Genomic DNA, 18,506 nt, shown 5'->3' on the forward strand with positions numbered 1-18,506 from the left:
TGTTCTCAGTCTGTCTCACACAGTGCATCTTTAATGAACTGCGATTATCAAGCGTATTCGCCTCCATGGGGCTTAATGACGCCAAACAAGAAAACTTATAAGTCACATATTGTGCTGGCTCCGAGCTTGATCAATAATAATGTCACCAAAAATCCTATGTGGGTTTGTTGTGTGTGTGTGTGTGTGTGTGTGTGTGTGTGTGTGTGTGTGTGCGCGTGTGTGTGTGTGTGTGTGTGTGTGAGTGAAGGATTTCTGCAGATAAAGCGACAACACGGGTTGCTATAACAAAATTTTGACTTTAAAGCAAAATAGAAGACGGTAAAAGATTCAAAACAGCTTATTAAATTTTTACATGAAGTCATGTAGACATGTTCCCATTTCTGTTTTAATTTGCACATTGAACACTAACTGTAGCTAATGATGTGAAACAAACAAGGGGACCAAACCTGTACTATACGGTCTGATGTAGAAGAGCACTGAAGGGGAATGTCAATGAATTATAATGTGAATGAGGGACACTGGAGTACTTTGCCTTCCCTGCTTTAGATGTGCCAGTTGATGGTAATGCCAATGGACACTCAGAGCAATTTAAACATTCATGTATTGTCCAGCCAAGGCGCTGTGGATTTCACTGTAATAAAAGCAATGTGACAGCACTAGGCAGTGGTACCAGGGATTGTCACTGTCTCAACAAGTTTTACAAGGTTCTCAAGGTATTTCCATGGAGGAAAAAGGGGCGCGACTACAGACTCTTTCAAATTATGACTCTTAAAGTTGTTTGTCAGTTTGTTGTACAAAAACTACCGGTCAATTTGATCTGCTGCTGCCCAGATGAGACTACCTCTGTCGAGCTGCTCTTTAGTCAAGGGAAGTCATCAGTGCACACACCTGGTGATGCATCATGCTGGTGCATGACTGTCGATGAGAGCTGGCATAGTTCTTTCAGAGCTGACCTTCACAATCTTTGAGGACCCACTCACACCCTCTCTGCCTGAGAGGCCTTTGGTCAGTGTTAATTACCCTCAGTACCTCCAGCTGCCTGCTCATCGGGTCAGCGCTCCCATATGGTCCTGCAGGAGGCAGGCAGGCAGGCAGGGGCGGGGAAAGTGCTGGATACCTGTGGGACACTGATTACATAAGCTCCTGCTAATGAGTGAGGTTCTTTCGAAAAGGGCTGCAAGTTCAAACGATCACAACGGTGGCAGTGGCTGACAGATGCAACCCCAGAGCAAGGGGGACTTGATTAAACACACACACACACACACACACACACACACACACACACACACACACACACACACACACACACACACACACACACACACCTTTGTACATGCAGGCCCGCATGCACATACACACCTGCATCCAGCATCACTTTAATACACACTCACACACACAGAGGCACAGCAGGAGAGGGGCTCTTTGATGAGCCAAGACTAGAGGTTGATGAGAAGGGGCACTGCAGCCTGATTCAGTGAGCTTAAGGTCACCGGGGAGTGTGTGTGTGTGTGTGTGTGTGTGTGTGTGTGTGTGTGTGTGTGTGTGTGTGTGTGTGTGTGTGTGTGTGTGTGTGTGTGTGTGTGTGTGTGTGTGTGTGTGTGTGTGTGTGTGTGTGTGTGTGTGTGTGTTCATTAGTCACATTGTGTGATATCATTATACTAGTGACTCATTTGGCAAACACCTCTCAACATGGGCCATTTTATACACGCAGCGACTAAAAAGTAATATTTAAAAAAACATGACATGCACATCAAATTTGGCTTATTTTTGTCCAATAAGCCAATTTCTCATTGCATATTACATTTATATTATCAGATCTAATTCATCTTAAAGCTTGATAATGAAATCCTTGCAGCAGTGAATATCAAAACAAAGATTAATGTACTGTTCAGCTTTCTAGCCCTGCTGTCATGTCATCTGTTATTCTCAGACAAGAGCTTCGTGGTAATACATTTAGACCTCACAACAATGCTTAATCACAACAAACCACATTAGGCCAAAGGTAATTGTGTTTGCTTGGTATATGCGTGGGCCAATCTGTTTCGCTGCTGGCAATGAAGAGAGGGATGAAGCAGGAGGGGAGGTGCGGGGGGGGGGGGGTTCTACTTTGGGGCGAAGCGGGTGGAGGGGTGGGCACAGCCGAAATAGTCTTGTTTACCTCCAATGTCTGGCTCCACATTATCGAGTTACAAAGCTGCTGCTGCAACTCTGATCGATCTGAGCTCTGATGGCATAAGCCAGCATGACTGACAGTCTGACAAGGATCTCAGACGGGAGCTGGGTAATGCATGTCATGCCATTTTCCCATAGACACCTGAGGTTCAGTTTCTCGTCCAGAAGAGGAGGGAGCAAAGCTGATTTTATCGCTCTGCCATCTGCATTATGGTAAACTGGACATTTTCCAGATCAGTTAGGACATCAAAGGGCAGTAAATGTCACATTTGAATTTTTGAAGGAGTCTGCAATTCACATAAAAAAAAACAAGTGACTCAATGTTTAGAAAAACTCGTACTTTTATTATCCAGCTTGCAACCAAGCAACTTCAAAAGTGATAGGATGAATGTCACGGAGTGAGCATGTCTAAGACTCAACAAGCATTTGCTTTCAGTCTGTCGTTTTTACTAACATGGGTCTATAGAAATTCTCCTCAGTCATCTCCTGACGCTTCAAATCTGTTGAATACAACAGTTAGGCACCTGACCTACATATTTCAAACAGGCCTACCAAATCTACAATGATCACTTCCAGTGCTAGTACTTTAAAATAGCATGGATTTACTGTACATATACAGGTATCACACTAAAAGTGCTAAAAAATTATTCAGTTCAAACGAATCCCGCACAGCATCAGTTAATGTCCTTTTTAGAGTCCTTTTTTTTGTTTGGTTTTTTTTTTTGGTCAAAGGTTGAGCATGAGCAGATGCATGCAGGTCTTAGGACCCAGATGAGCCAGAGTTGACCACAGAGCAGGTCACATGGGGTAGAACTGAGACGCAGCCTCAGACGACTGGATCTCCACCTGAGCCATCTTGAACTGGGTGCACTGTAGCCATTTGCGCAGGGCGAACGGAGGCGCTCCGGACGTCTGGCCCTGCAGACACTGATGGTTCACCCTGTTCTGGATGGCCTGGAGACGCAACTGCAGCCCCGCAGACAGATGCTGAGGAAAGAACAACGTCAAAAGTCACAAGTTAATTAACCTATATGAGTAATTGCATAAGGACTTTTTTTTTAAAGCCTTACCTTAAGGTTTGACTGAATCATGGGTAACCACATAGGAATTAACTAAAGGAAAGAGTGAGGATGGATAAATATTAGTCTGCATGTTAAGGTGACCATATATTGCCCATATAGAGAAACACAAGAGTTATACCTTGACAAATATGGTTGAGTTGCATTCCTGCAGGGCTTCCATCAAACTAATGACATGAAGACACACCATCTCTACCATCTGAGAAAAACATTTTAATTAAACCCGTGATTTGCAGAAGATAGCTCCAGAAGTAGATAATCACATCTGGCTTATGACTGAGTACAGCACATTTCTACGGGCCTATTCCTGCCTGAGCTATCTCAGACAGATCGTTGTGTGAAACGATTGCGGCAAAGCACTTACCACTTTATTGTGGGCCATAAGCTGCAGGATGCTGGGTGTAACCCGACTCCAGAACTCCAGCCCGGTGAGGATGGCGCTGGAGGAAAATTCAGTCTGGTTCTGGTTCTGCAGAGATGGAGCAGCAGCTGCCTGCTCGCAGTAAATGGTCCACAACTGGGCGAACATGAAGGCATGGAACAGAGAGCACATGTGCAGCACCGACGTCTGGGGACAAAGACCAAAGATCATACAGGTCGTATAAACAAAACCTGGATGGATGACCAGTTGAAGGGATTTGTGTCTGACAGACCTTTGACTGTTCTGGGAAGCCAATGAGGATGACAATAAGATGATCGGCGATGTGGGAGCCGGCGTCTAGAGGGATGGGCATGCAGGAGGTGGAGCCCTGGTGGAGGGCACAGTGTGTCAGCGAGCCCAAAAGAAGCCAGGACAGCTGACGAATGTGGGACACGCACTCGATGAATTCTTTTGGCCTAAATAGGAATCAAAAGTTGAAATTGAGTTTAACAAATCAGTTCACAATACAGTCTCTACATTTATAATGCTTGTGTAACACTTTTACTTTGGCTAATCATGCTAATATTGAAAGGATTGTTTATGTGTGTATTTTTTTTTGTCCTGTAAATACGACAAATCATATCCATCAAATCAGAGATCTCAAACCCTGAAAAATTAAGTTTAAAAAACTATCTTTGGTTAGGCAATAAAGATACAGAAACCTAGTTAGTAAATATGCCATTGAGGTGATCTGCCCCTTTTAAGTCACTAAAAATGACTGAACTCTTTTTAGTCATTTCATTTTTACCCTTGTTGCATGGTGGATGGCGGATGATAAAGCCAGGGAAGATAACGGACCACAGCTTTGTTATCACGGTGATTGCCTTTGCTGATCTCCATGGCTGCGACTTGTGCCAAGCCCACTTTCAGGTTGCCCCCGAAAGTGTCCTCATGCAGCGGCTGACAACAAGCCTTCATATGGCTCTGAACAACAGATTGAGAGTGAGGAACAACATGTAAAAACTCTACATATGATGAGATACCATGCACAATGTGGCACTCGCATGAAGAGTAAGACTTACTTTAAGTTTGGTAAGTGTGTGCATATCTGCAATAAAGTCCAGGAGCTCACTTATGTATTGCCGCATGCATTCCATCGCTGCTGTTGTACACTGTTGGGAACGAAAACAGTTTATCCTTTAAGAGGAATCACAGTGGGGAATATCTTTGTTTCCTGCGGTTTTATGAGGCTGGTTTTAATAGGATCGTAACACAGAGCGATTTAGGTCTCACCCCCGGCAGCGTCAAGATCATGTGCTTCTGGATGATGGTGGATTCTGCTAGCCGTGTACCAATATCTGCACAAACAAACTGGTAAAATCCACAGTTGGTTTTGTATTTAAGGTGAAACATGGGGATTTATTGGTTTCTTGTAAACTGGCATGCATTGAAGACATTATTTTGTGTACCTGGACCAGCAGTAACAAGTTTGAGTCCGGCAGAGGAGACTTGAACTTGAGAGCCTGCAGAAGCTCCAACACCACAATGCGGGACATGTAGAACTTATCTCTCTCCTGGATGAGATAGAGAGTGGAGTAAATGTACTGAGGCAGCAAGACTGCCTTTTTCTATTATCACTCTCCCTTACTCATGCTGTGCGGAGACCATAAACTCTGTAGCTTGAATAGAAGGGGAAGGACAGGCAGCGAGAGACAGGGAATAGTGAAGCCGAGGAGTAGATTTAGGCCAGTCCAGATCTCTCCTCCCAGAGTCCCAGGCAGCTCAGATGAGGCTGTCAGGCTGCCTTCTCAACCTCCCTGAGGACAGGCTGCTCTCTTTGTTCATCCCTTCCACACGAAGCTCAGCTGCCTGTTTACAAACCACACTGTCATCTTCTGGCTTCCAGTTTGCCTCTCTCTTTCTCTTTGCAGTGATGTTTGCTTATGTTCGGAGTAGGCACATGCTCTTCTGCTCATGCAGAATGCAGAGCGGCCTCTGACATTTCTCACTGTGTGGCTTGTTAATGCGCATACCTGTATGCGCACTCTCATAATTAAAAGTTAATGGAGCATGTCCATTTGGTAAATAGCAAATCAAAAGCCCAGACATATATAGTGCGGTGCAGGCGTGGCAAATGGTGCATGGTGTGACAAACTTTAGTCTGTCTAGAGAGCCTGACTTTGTGTCCTTATAACATGACCTCCAATGCGTGAACCAGCTGAAAAATCCTCCCTGTGCTTCCCAGAAACCTCACCTCACCATAAAACAACTGCACGGGATAGGATCCAGAAGCAATTGCTCATAGCAACTCTGGGATTTGAAATGCGAATATTATAAAGGTGAGGAATTAAACAGGATGCAGAAAATCGATACTGCAGGAGACATAAAGCATGCAGCGCTGACAGTGGTGGAGGACTGAGGGTCCGTCTGGCCAAACGGTGCACACAGCCCTGGCTCCATCTCTGTCTGAGACAGCCACTGAAAAACACACCGTACATCCTCAGCACTAGCACACCTACTAATCATGTTAATCAATACTGGCCGATTGCCTACTTAATCATCCATGACACGTGGCCACAATTCTGGCTGACTGGAGAGTCAGGGGAGTAAGTGTAGCACTGAAAAAGTGATGAGTGAGAAACTAGGAAACAGGGGCTCAACATTTTTAACACTGCAGATTAGTTTAAAAGGTTTAACTCTTTAAAGTCTGCGTAAATACTGCAAGCTCCTTGTGTTTTACGGAAAACACTCAAGAGTACCTTGTTGAAGGCTTTGTAACACAGTCCACATAGTTCTACGAGGTAGGAGAGGCTGAAACTGCCATACTGGACGACAAAGCTCAGCAGCTTGGAGAAGGGCTCCAGGAGACTCTGTATGACGGAGAAAACACATTCGATATTAAAGGCCTGAATTTTGACAAAACTGATATGTAAAAATTCGGCTTCATACTCACCCGGGTTGCATTTGTGGTTGGGATTTTCAGTAGACAAATGATAATCCTTAAACTGGAGTCCATGGGACACTAATGAGACACACATTGCAAGAAAAGTTGTCATATATAAACTTGCCAGCATTCTTTAGAGTGCAGAAGTTGAAAACGACTGCATGGTAAACAGACATATTCCTGGATTTGGCGTTTTAAATTTGTGTGCAGGAATAAAATTGATCAGAGTACATGCTAATTTGACCTCCAAGGATAAAAGCGTCAGAGTCAAATCGATTACAATTTTAAGACTCTGTCCTATTGAACCTGAGAAGGGCACAGCAAGATGCTTTTTCCTGAAGCCGTAATCGCATTAAACAATATCAGACCATGACTAAGTGAAAGAGTTCATATCTACCTTCAGAGGAAGCACAGAGGGCAGTTTTGTGAGGAAGGTCTGGAACTGGTTGCAGATGGTTGTCCAAAGGTTGCTAGGAGAGTCCATGGGGAGAGCCTCCATGAAGGTGGCTATGTTGTCCAGGCAGTGCAGCATTGTGCCCCCTGCTGGCAGACTTTTTTTGTTGTTCAAGCCCTGGAGGGCACAGAGGCATAAACCATAACAGGGTTATATAATGAAATTCTATAAGCGAAGATATTTCCATTTAACTGATCATGCAGTCCTGATCAATCACAATGGCCACGATGAGAGCGGTGGATTTAGGACACCAAAGTACAGCTGACCCCTTGAATGAGCTCACGCATCAATAGGTTCTTATCTGTGCCATCTATATGGCTAACCAATAACAATAAACCGGTACAATGGTGCAGAATGAGGTAGGTTTCTTGAAATGCCCCGATGATGTGTTGTTTCAGATGGGCTTATGCTGGACATGTAGCTGAAGCCACAAAAGCTTTTGCTTTGACAAGAGTGCCTCCTGCTGGTTAAATGAATCAACACACATACATGGAGAAAAAAATCCCACCTCCAGCAGCATGTTGAGAGCTGCAACAGAACTCAGTTCATTGAAATCTATCAGCGAAGATGCGAGTGTTCGCAGAAAACTCCCATCTATAGAAAAAAGATGAAGAAGGTGACAATACGGTCAGAGGGAACTTATTATTTTAAAACGTACTGTTATTCAATATCCACTCCAATAAATATAATGTGCCTCTACTGCAGGTAACAAAATTATAAAACTCAGCACCAGGAGCAGACCTTTGATGTTACTCTGGAAGAGTTGGGGCAGGATGCCATTTGGTGCCAGCTGGTGAAACATACAGCGCAGGAACTGCTTGGCTACACCTGCTACGTTCCCTGGGATCAACATACTGCAAAGCATCACAGGGAGAATGTTTGTTGGACAGGCAGTCACACTTCACATCTATTATTAAACTCGTCTATAAGCACAGCGAATATCTGAACACTCGGGTGTAACGGCTTTAATGTCTCATACCTCTCAGCTTGTCCAGAAAAATTGGCACTGGATGCCAACCTAAAAGAAGTCAAAGCAGTGGATTAGGACTCGAGGATGAATTATGCATGAGTTCTAAGAGTGAGTTATGAAACTTCATTTTACGGTGAAGTGCTGTGTGGATGGAGATTAGTGGAGCCGCTGTACCTGCCCACAGACTGCATGATGTCGAGAAGCATGGGAGCAGCTAAATCAGGGCTGAGGTGGATGAACATGGACAGAACTACCACAGCGAGGCCCAGAGTCTCCTCGTCGTATTCCTCCAGCACGGCCGCACAGTCACGACACCTACATAGAAATACAGCAGGCCAGATTCAGCATGAAGGTGGCGTGCTACGGGACAGGGATAGCTGCTGACTGATTCACTCACCGGTCAGACATCGTGGTGGGCTGCTCGTCTATGAACTCCTCAGGGGCAGGGACAAACATGCTGACTGTGCTCGGTGCTGAGAGAAGACTGGTCTTTGTAGGACCTGCCAACAAAGATCAGTCATAAAATAACTATTTAAAAGAAGATACTGGGTACTTAACTATATTCCAGGATATCAAGGCCAAACATTTCATTATTAATTAGTTGTCCTGGTCATCAATGATTTATATTACAGGATAAGCCAATGCGCTCTTAAATATGAAGAGAGTTAGCCAATCTCTGTGAGTTTGTCCAAAAAAACATAAGATACTTTTAAGAAACTGTGAAATATCTTGCTTGTTCATTTGCATATTTTGTTCTATTAGCTTACATATATTGTTCTGTGTTGTGTCGTGTTTGCCCAGAGTTCAATAGTGATCAATAAGTGTCTTTGTTTTTTTTTCCATGCATCTCCTCAAAGGGCCGTTAGGTAAAAGAGTAAAAGGCTAAAAGTGACTGACCCGTCTCCCAGGTGCAGATGTTGTGCGGCGCACTGGACTGATGCTCCAGCTGTCTCTTCATGAGCTGACTCATGGTTAGAGCTCCCAGAGAGCCTCGTTTCACCTGACGGTACTGAGCTAGAGGTCAGACACAGAAAACAACATGTGGCTTTAAGTACCTGTTCAACCCATTTGAGCTCTACAAACAAAAAGTGTGTGTGTGTGTGTGTGTGTGTGTGTGTGTGTGTGTGTGTGTGTGTGTGTGTGTGTGTGTGTGTGTGTGTGTGTGTGTGTGTGTGTGTGTGTGTGTATGGTTACATGAAAATGGGGAAGACACATGAAAACAGATGGTCAGTGTCTTTTGTATTATATAACGAAGACAAAATTCAAGCATTTAGCTCAGTCCTGTGAGGGATTAAATCATTATGGTTTAGAGGGAAACTAATTAGGAAACAAATTTATAAAACATTGGATTGGTATCTTTTCTGTGTTCTCAAAAATTGTATTAGTTAGTTTCATGGATGTTATGTGATACTTTTAATATTCAATAATATAAAGTTATTAAAATTAATTTTCAAAGAACAAAATATAGAAACTAAAGGGAATATATGAGATTACACACCAGTAGTAAACAAAATTACATAAAGCCTTCCTTATGGCAATCACAATAATGAGGTGGGTAAAGAGGTTGTGCAGCAAAGTATTTGGATCCTACTTGATACTGAAGAGCGATGGCTTGTTTCAGGCATAGCAGCTTCGAGTGTTGGGGCTGAGGCAGATTCTCGAGGCTTTTCCAAGGTAGACATAACTTTGTGATCTGCAAGGCAATATGGAGGAATGACAGGCTGGGAATTGGCATCAGAATATATGCCATCCTATGCCAATAGGTCTACGCAGCAAAAATGCTGCATGAATGTCCATCATCCCATCAGGAGAGGTTTACAGCAGTTATAGTCGATTTAGTGCTAATTTAATGACAGTTTTGTTGTGTTTACAGCTTTGTAACGTAACTTAACCTGCAGTATGTTTCAGAAAATCAGTTCTCCTACTTTTAACGAAGTTTAAAGTTTTGAATTTTTCATCATTGATTCACTCTGAAGTGTTTGTGTGATGGGAAAAGTGAACACACACACAGAAAACACACCATAGACAAAACAAGGCTGATGTGGTCAGTGGTGTAAAGATTTGAGGTGCTCACTGATAATGATACTGATAATGAACTTTGATGATGAAAAAGTAACAGTAAAACCTCATTTATATGGGATACTATAGTATCGTACACAAAAAACATAAAAAGAGAGATGCCAGGAAAAAAAGGAGCATTACAAACAGAGCAGGAAGGATTTTTTTTTTTAAAAAAGAGATAAATGAAAGTGGAAAAAAAAAAAAAAAAAAAAAAAAAAGCAATAGAATTAAGGTCAAATATAATAGAAGCTTCTGGGTAAAAATAACTCTGGAATGATGAGGTTTGTGTTTTATCTTTAAAGTTGTAAGTCGGGTGTTGAGTCACAAAAATTCACAGCAACTGTTCCAAAGTCGTTGTGCGTATGAACCAAAAGCAGCATCACTGTGGGCCTTTGTGTTTGACATCAAAGGTCACAGCAACTTATTGATTATCAAGAATGACACACACATCATGATAAGCAATAATGCCATTAGTGAGAATTAAAACAGATTGCACTACAGCAGACTAATAATACTTAATGACATTTATCAAACAATTAGTTTTTTGAAAAATTGTGCAAGAAATCTTTCAATTCTGTCAACTCACAATGTAAATGTAATTGAGTATGTAAGTAGTAAACAATAACAGTCACTCCAATAACTACAATAATGATCTTCCTCCCGGAGCCTAAATCTATTTAAAATTAAACTGAGAATGGGATAAAAAAAAAAAAATTAAATACAGTTAGTGAAGACCTACAAATGTTTTCAATTAAAAAAGCAGTATCGTTCTGTGGCAGCACACTCGTGTAAACTATTGTTGTTGGCTGTAGTTTAAGGACTGGGGAGCAGGTGATGCCAGAGTCAGCTGAATACAATGATTTGTGAGGAGCATAAACTATAACTCAGTATGGTTTTTTTGTGGCCTTGTAGAGATAAATTGTTGTAAATGCAGTGTCGTTCTCTAAGTTCGTTTCAAATTCTTGTGATTTTAACTGTTAAAATGAGCACTTTTGGCCACTCTGGTACAAACATTGATACATGTGGTTTTATGGAGCCCTCCACATGACTCCTTAAATCTTAAAGATTCCCTTAAAAAACTATTTCGAAACGAATCGAACAGCATCTGAACAGCACACTGGTAAAGTTTTCCACAGTAAGCCCATGCAACAAGACCAGGTGTGTTTGTGGGTCCTTCCTCCTTACCGGTCTCTGCGGTCTGCTCACCGCCCAGCTTGTCGAACATGTTGAAAGAGATGTCCAGGTATTCCCTCTGGATGGCACTGACGGCAATCTTCCTCTGCTTACGTTGTCGGGGAACAATCTGGATTTTAAACTCTGCTTCATCATTGTCGTCCGCGTTGCCAGGTTTGGGGTCGCTGTCCACCTCATCACCCATATCATCGTCTTCTTCATCATATCCGTCCTCTTCCTCGTCATTGCTGTTACTCTTGCTTTTCTCAGGTGAGGAAAGAGGCTCTGCTTTGTCTTCTGGGATGTCCAGGAAGATAGTCCGACCAGAAGGACTTGTGCCGGGTCCCATCGCGATCCTCAAGTCCTCGGGGGTCATAGACATGTCGTCCAGTGAGGTGTCCGGGATGTGTGGGGTCTTCCTCAGCAGATCTCTCTTCTGCTTCAGGGTCATGGGGCTTTCATGGCAGATGTTCTCCAGGCGGTCAGGGAGTTCCAGAGAGGTGCTGTGAGCCACACGGTTGGACTTCTTTTCCACAAGTGCTTCATCTGGGCCCCTTTTCCCTAACAGAAGCTCGGGGCTCTTTTTGTCACTGGAACAGTCCTCCACACTCACCTGAACCACAGGAGACAACCGCAAAGTGTTCCTGCTCGCCGGGGAAGCCGAGACCTTCGGACTGCCGTTAAACTTGGAGGCTATGAGGGTGTTGAGGTCGAACTCTTCATCGCTCTCCACGATCCTCAGAGGAGGTAGTGGTTCAAACACCAAGGAGTCGCTGTCGGACATGGAGAGCAGCGAGTGTTTTTCTGGAATTGAGGTGCAGTCGGAGGAGAGGTCAATGAGGTCTTGATCCTCCTTGCCTTGCACCGATTCCCCTAAAGAGCTCTGATCTGATCTGATCTTGTCCTCGAAGGTCTCCATGCAGCTGAGGCGGACCTCTGGAATGATGGGCTTAGAGGTGTCAGACTGGCCGCCTCGAGAGCATCGTCTGTCCGCGGGATCAATGTCCTCCACACGAACCGAAGAGTCATCAGAGGATCCTTTACCGTGACGCCGGCTGTGAGGCGTGGCGGAGGATGGGGCCACAGGGGGCGGTTGCATGTCGCAGCGATCAATACAGGACTTGCGGCGATGTTCGTCCAGACTGAAGAGGATGGAGTCCGTGTTGGAAATGTCCAGAGACTTCTGCTTGTGCATGGCCTGTAGCCGCTTCTTCCTGGTGCTCTCCTCCCTCACGCAGTGCAGGATGCTGTCCTGGAGGGCGCTCGCTTCGCGGTACTCCGACAGCTCAATTTCACCTGATACACAGAGGACAAAAATGAGACGTTACTGCAGTGAAAGTATCCAGCAATCAGGAAAACATTCTGCTGAAAAAGATTCAGTCAGTGTGCGGTAATACTGCACTTGACGATGAATGTCTCTGCTGCTCACTTTTCTTAGCATTCAGCTCCACCGGCTGGTACTTCACAGACTTGCTGCCACCAATCCTTTTCAGGCGGGCAAAGAATGTCTGCGACTCCTTATTAGCTGCACCAGTCGGCGTGTCATGGACGTCTGACTCATCAAATACACTGTCCTCTTCTAATACGGAGACAAAATATGAAAAATGAACATCAGCACTGCATTTATGTAGCATAGAGAAAATCATCTAAAGCTTATTAAAGAGGGTGTCACTTCCATCCCATTTTGACATTATGATTTATGAGATCTTGTAAAATATGTTAATGGAACGACGATTTGGTTCCTTCCATAATTGTATCCTAATTTATATCAATTAATTGTAGCCTTTACACAACATACAGTAATTAGTTCTCTTCTCAGCACTCCAACTTTTTAAAGCAAACTTTTTTCAGCGAAGATTATTGTACACACAATCACACGAGCATATGGAAGTGTTTTTCTTGTTGCAGCCCATTCATCAAATCTTAGCCTCTCCAGAAGTCTGCTGTTGAAATAAACAACATTTGTTATTTTGCTCCACCTTTTTCTTTCTCACTGTAGCGGCTCATGTTGGAGTTGTCGCTGTAGAGCGGCCCTGCTGTAGCGTGAGGACGACAGCTGTGATACTGTGCGTTCAGTGTGTTGATGGTGATGTGGATCAGATGGAGGACCACTTTACTGCCGTCCATGTCTCTGTAAGGGTACTATGGTGCAAAAAAAAAAAAAAAAGTGCTTATTTTGTATAACAGTTATTCTCTTTTTATGAAGAACAATATATCACAGCAAGATGAAGCAATCAGAGGTAAAAAAAAAACAACAACAACAACAACAACTAAAGGGACTGAATGACTAATAGTCCATAAAATAAAATCCCACTGAAACATATTAATAAAAAAAACTACCTTATAGAGAATAACTAGCAGAGCTTTGAGCCACATCTGTCGAATGTGTGGCCTCAGGGCCCACAAGGAGCATCGGGGTGGCTGCTGAAAATAGTGTCTCAGCTGGGGACATGTGCAGTACTTCAACACCTGGACCACCAGAGGGAGCAGCTGCTTCCCCAAACCGATATTGTCGTCCATCACCTGGAGGAAACAAAAGTTTAATTCACTGGTAGATATGATGTTCTGTTGTGTAACGGTACAAACACCAAAAATATGAAAATAGATGAGATGTTAGTCACTTGTGCAATGCCGGCGATGAAGGCATTGAAGCAGGTGGTGGTGCGCATCTTCTGAGGAGCAATCATGAAGCAGCCCTCCTGTTGGTCGTAGCCCAGCAGCACGTACAGGTGGCGCTTCACCGTGTTGAAAGCCTTGGCACTGCCGATGTCAGCCTCGGCGCTGCTCTGGTCTTTGGCCATAAATTTCATGAGCACCATGATGAGCTGGTGAACCGTCTGGTGATCGATGCCGGCGTCCTCGGGGAGCAGGTCTCTGATGATGGAGTCCTCCTCAGGAGAAGGAGTCTGGCCTGCAAGAGGGGCTAAAGCGTCAGGGTTAAAATGTGGGAGGAAACGTGCTGTAGACAGGGGAGAAGATGAGGGAGAGGGAGGGTAACAGCACAGAGGTAGGGGTGGGGGGGGCAGTCATCTTATCTTGTCCACTTCTCTGTAAAGAGAGGCGGCGATATCATCATGCAGTACATCAGTACAATGTGCTCATGGAATATGTAAATGGTAAACACAAAAATATGACCCTTTTTTTTGCAGGCATACTATACTTTCCTCCAATATGATGTAATTATGAAGAGCAATACTGTATGTCTCAGATTCAGATTGTTATTTACCTGGCAGGACTTTCTCTATCATATCTCCCAGTGTCGGGGCAGAGTGCTCCTGCCTCGTAAGCCTTAGAGCTAAAAACCACATATGAAGAACACAATTTAAGAGAGTTCGCACAGGACACATGTCTGAGCTTCATGATTGTACAGCACACAGAAACATACACACATACTGGCCACAAAAAAACACACAAAACAGTGCAAAATCCAACGTGTTGTCAAGATCTAGGACATTTGGACCGACCACAAACATCCAAAGCCCTGTCATGTTTGAAGCCAACACAAATAACATGTCCCAGAAACTCAGACAGCCTTCTGTGCAGAGCCACAGATAAAAGGACTGATAGGGTTGGGAAGGCCTCCTGTTTTTGAACAAAGTAGTGTTTAGACATTTAAGTGAAATGAACATTGGGACCAAACAAGTGAGGAGAGAAACATTAGGAAAATGGGACCAGACTTTGGTCGAATAGTATTTGCAAATAGAGGATTTTATTTTCCAAAAGGAACTCAAAATGGTCATTGATCACCATTTTATGGCAAAAAAAACAACCTGGCAGGTTGTTTTTAGAAAAGAGATGGACTGGATACAGTAATGGATGTGGGCAGAGCACATATGAGGCACTTGAAGAAGCCTCTAATGTTATTTGCAAACAGAATTTGACCAGAGACTGAATGAAAGGGACACAGGTTCAGATTCAAACAGATCGACTGGCTGATCTCTGCTACTCACGAAGTCGGTTGCTCAGTGACTCAGGGAGTGAAAATGCCCGTTTTGACTCTGCTGGGCCTCCCTTCACACTGTCCCGCAAAGAACGCACGCTCTTCTGCCGATTCCTGGCAAAACGGGCCCGTCGTATCTTCCACATCGCTGTGTCACTGAGGTTGGCCACATTGGTTCGTACAGCTGTAATGGCTGTCAGAAAAAAGATTGCAAACTTAATTTTGAGGCAATGCTTCTCTTTCAGGTGTAAAAAACCTAAATGGTGACATAGCAGCTGTACGTACTAGTAGGGAAAGGAAACTCCTTGTTGCAGTCCAGGTGCAGCTGAGCCTCCAGAGATAAGGTTTCAAAGCGGTTGACAAAAAACTCCCAGCTGAGTGCGGGAATGTCTTTCTTCAGGAAGTGCAGCAGGAGGAGTTTACTGAGAATGACGGGACGATCCCTCACCACGGTGTCAAATTGGAAATCCAGACACAGGCACAAGCCCTGTAAAGTAGAAACCAACATTATTATCAGCAGGTTCTGGACAGAAGTGAAGACTATTTCTATATTTCCAATGTCAATGTATAAACATATTGTATGTTCTTTAAGATAGTCACTCATATTTCAGCAAGCATGAAGTATTTATCTGCCAATATGTGAAAATCACAATGATAAACACAAACATGTCACATCACTGTGCCATTGTGTAGCTCTTCACTTCAATGTCCTATATACTACAGACCAATTTCACTGTGCGTCTATGCGTGCAGGTCACCTGCAGGGCCGGCCTCTTGATGGAGTCCAGCAGCAGTCTGGCCCTGGTGGCCACGGCTGGGTTGACGTCCTCCACGGAGGACAGGAAGCAGCAGAAAGCGTGGGCCAGCGAGTACTTCAACAAGTGGTTTTTTGTCACCGCGCCGATGTCCAGGAAGCGACAGAGCACCGCTACCTTCTCGACTGGAAAAATTTCATGAACATAAAGAGCAAAAGTGAACCATCTCTGGCAACAGAGACAGTATGACCAAGAGTCAACGGAGCTGCCAGATGTCCTGATGTGATTATCATGATTTAATAAGAAGAAGCAGCTATGAGGTCAGAGATGTAGATAATTAAGATAAGTTAATGTATTACTTAGCAACTGTCTATACCAGCATATTCCTTAAAACTGAGAAATTCACATTACAAAAATTAAATCATATATATTCTGTGCATCATAAAAAAAAAATATATTTATGGAGCAATATTTTAAATCAAATCACTGTTCATCCGTTCTGTGGGTGTACGTGTGATGCTTTAGTTTCTATCATGTAATATTCATTGGTTATTGTGTTCACAAGGTTGCATTAACATACACACATTGTGACTGTAGACAACACAACATCCCACATGGCCATTGCCAGTGGGGCAGTCATCTCTCTAACAGTAACATGCTTCCAGTAATTGGTGTCTTTATTTATCATGACTCAGATTAGAAGCTAAAAATAGGGGCTTTATTTTGAAATCCATAAACGCTCACCCACTCCGGGCTGATGGGTAATACCCAGGGTTGGCCACTAGGTGTCAGTGTGGGAGAGAGTGTGGGACTGTGCAGTGAGAGCCTGATGCCTGTTGGTTTCATTTCAGGAAAAAAATACATCTTTTTGTAAAATGTATGCTCTCATTTATACAATTATCTGTTTGAACACTAATTATAAGAGAGTGTAATATGATTACAGTTGTTCGTGGTTATGATATAGATCAATCGCATTTCAGGTTGACATTGTGGCGCATCATTTAAGATGGAAAGACCAATATGTGAATTTATTTTTTGAGATTTCCTGAGGTATTTATGTACACAATAGGCAAATAACTTAATATCTTCTGAAAAATATCTACTGTGTGTCTGTCATGCTACTGCTCTACTGTTTCCCTATATCCATGCATTGACTCAGGGGACCCGTCCTCTGCCTCTGTCTCAAGGTCACACAGCTCCTCTCTGCCAATCACAAGGCGAGAAAAACCTTATTAATCCCACAATTCCTCTTTGCCGCCAGTTTGAGCCACACAGTAACCATGGCAACACAAGGGGGAGATGTGGCCAGGCAGCGGTTTAGGAAGCACATTATATAAGCAGAATGGGGGTTCCTCTTATAACAGTTCATTTACTCACAGTGGCCACCGCAAAGATAAATCCTAAAAGCCCCCAAATTATAATAGTTAATGGTCACATCTGCGTCTGAAGCTATATATGTGATCTGTATGTGATGAGATATCAGATAAACAATATGTGCAGTTTAATCTCTCACCAGCTTCAAATCGTATTTTCCAGTCTTTGCTGTTGAAGTTTGTGTTAATGAGGTTCCAGAAGATGTCTGCTCCGTGAGACAGAGAGAGGGCATGGAGAAGTTGCGGCACAGCCAGGGAGGCAAGCTGGCAAAACTCGGACTTCATCATGGACCACAGGCTGAAACACAAAGACATGAACAAATGGCTGTGAAGGAATTGATTAAATCAACAGTTGCAAATGAATATTGTCACAGAAAGGTTCCCTTTTCCCGTATATGAGGCGAGTTGACTGCACATACCTTGGGATGAGCATCTTCTCCTGTATGTAGGCCAGAAACTGGGGGTGATCCTTACGGGCGAGGTACAAACACTCTCCATGGAGACACAGGATCTTCAGACAGTTCAGCATGTTGAACAAGATGTCAGGCTCCTCGAACTTGGACATTTCCTGACAATACAGCAGAGATGCATGATTCACAGCGTACACTCAAATAAATCACAAGAAACATTTTTGATCTACTTTTATCATTTAGGTATTCAGATGAAGTACCTGCAGGATGGTGTATATAAGCTTCAACGACACAGGCAGCTGCTGGTAGGAGAACTTCTTATCAGAGTTGTTCTTCATGGCTGGAACGAAGAAAACTGTTAGAAACCATTCACCTTTCAAGTTACTCTGTACGATGGCGGGCATATAATGTAGCATAAAGACTTGAAACATGGGAAAAAGCTAGTCTGGCTCTGACAATATCTCACAAATAAGATTTTTCATTTGGGGGATTTATGTAACCGACTATTTCTCGGACAGTCACACGTAGTGTCTTCTTTTTACCGTGAGATTACTGTATACAGACGCGAGTGGAATCACAGTAAATTTTTTATAAGGATTAATACAATGATATTCTCTTGGCAGGTAAAATCATATGTTAAATTTTGATATGAAGACTGATGACACACATGCATCACCAGGAGAGTGGTTGCTGGGGTTGTCAGTGTGTGTCCCTCTCGGGTTGTCTCCTTCACTTCGAGTCTCCGTCGTGAGGGTGAAGTCTGGTTGAGGTGACAACAATGTTTCCTCCAAACTATCTGTGGGCTCCTGCGGGG

The 18,506-nt window shown here is 43.5% G+C and overlaps 1 protein-coding gene across 9 annotated transcripts in view; it reads right to left on the reverse strand.

Moving 5' to 3' along the window:
* Window positions 1-2,495: 2,495 nt before the first annotated feature.
* The window catches only part of LOC138630553 (protein unc-79 homolog), a 32,367-nt gene continuing 16,356 nt past the window's right edge, over window positions 2,496-18,506 (reverse strand). For 4 of the 9 annotated variants that reach the window (XM_069714972.1, XM_069714971.1, XM_069714979.1 and 1 more), the window contains 32 exons: window positions 18,360-18,498; window positions 17,953-18,032; window positions 17,702-17,850; window positions 17,423-17,580; window positions 15,913-16,094; window positions 15,440-15,641; window positions 15,165-15,347; window positions 14,441-14,509; window positions 13,836-14,137; window positions 13,555-13,737; window positions 13,194-13,356; window positions 12,644-12,793; window positions 11,227-12,510; window positions 9,572-9,673; window positions 8,878-8,994; window positions 8,378-8,480; window positions 8,155-8,295; window positions 7,990-8,028; window positions 7,752-7,864; window positions 7,519-7,604; window positions 6,954-7,127; window positions 6,566-6,634; window positions 6,372-6,482; window positions 5,082-5,186; window positions 4,906-4,983; window positions 4,695-4,784; window positions 4,421-4,596; window positions 3,905-4,088; window positions 3,616-3,819; window positions 3,373-3,450; window positions 3,243-3,284; window positions 2,496-3,159 (listed from right to left, as the gene is read on the reverse strand). In XM_069714972.1, coding sequence (XP_069571073.1) covers window positions 2,971-3,159; window positions 3,243-3,284; window positions 3,373-3,450; window positions 3,616-3,819; window positions 3,905-4,088; window positions 4,421-4,596; window positions 4,695-4,784; window positions 4,906-4,983; window positions 5,082-5,186; window positions 6,372-6,482; window positions 6,566-6,634; window positions 6,954-7,127; window positions 7,519-7,604; window positions 7,752-7,864; window positions 7,990-8,028; window positions 8,155-8,295; window positions 8,378-8,480; window positions 8,878-8,994; window positions 9,572-9,673; window positions 11,227-12,510; window positions 12,644-12,793; window positions 13,194-13,356; window positions 13,555-13,737; window positions 13,836-14,137; window positions 14,441-14,509; window positions 15,165-15,347; window positions 15,440-15,641; window positions 15,913-16,094; window positions 17,423-17,580; window positions 17,702-17,850; window positions 17,953-18,032; window positions 18,360-18,498 — 5,445 coding nt within the window. In that variant the 3' untranslated portion in view covers window positions 2,496-2,970. The remainder of the gene's footprint in view (window positions 3,160-3,242; window positions 3,285-3,372; window positions 3,451-3,615; window positions 3,820-3,904; window positions 4,089-4,420; window positions 4,597-4,694; window positions 4,785-4,905; window positions 4,984-5,081; window positions 5,187-6,371; window positions 6,483-6,565; window positions 6,635-6,953; window positions 7,128-7,518; window positions 7,605-7,751; window positions 7,865-7,989; window positions 8,029-8,154; window positions 8,296-8,377; window positions 8,481-8,877; window positions 8,995-9,571; window positions 9,674-11,226; window positions 12,511-12,643; window positions 12,794-13,193; window positions 13,357-13,554; window positions 13,738-13,835; window positions 14,138-14,440; window positions 14,510-15,164; window positions 15,348-15,439; window positions 15,642-15,912; window positions 16,095-17,422; window positions 17,581-17,701; window positions 17,851-17,952; window positions 18,033-18,359; window positions 18,499-18,506) is intronic. The other 5 variants (XM_069714973.1, XM_069714974.1, XM_069714976.1 and 2 more) reach the window with 5 other exon arrangements.

Source organism: Brachyistius frenatus, unplaced genomic scaffold (assembly GCF_029030835.1).
Source record: "Brachyistius frenatus isolate BFR_SWC_R1_liver_20210118 unplaced genomic scaffold, ASM2903083v1 Contig_136, whole genome shotgun sequence".
Taxonomy (NCBI): Eukaryota; Metazoa; Chordata; class Actinopteri; family Embiotocidae; genus Brachyistius; species Brachyistius frenatus.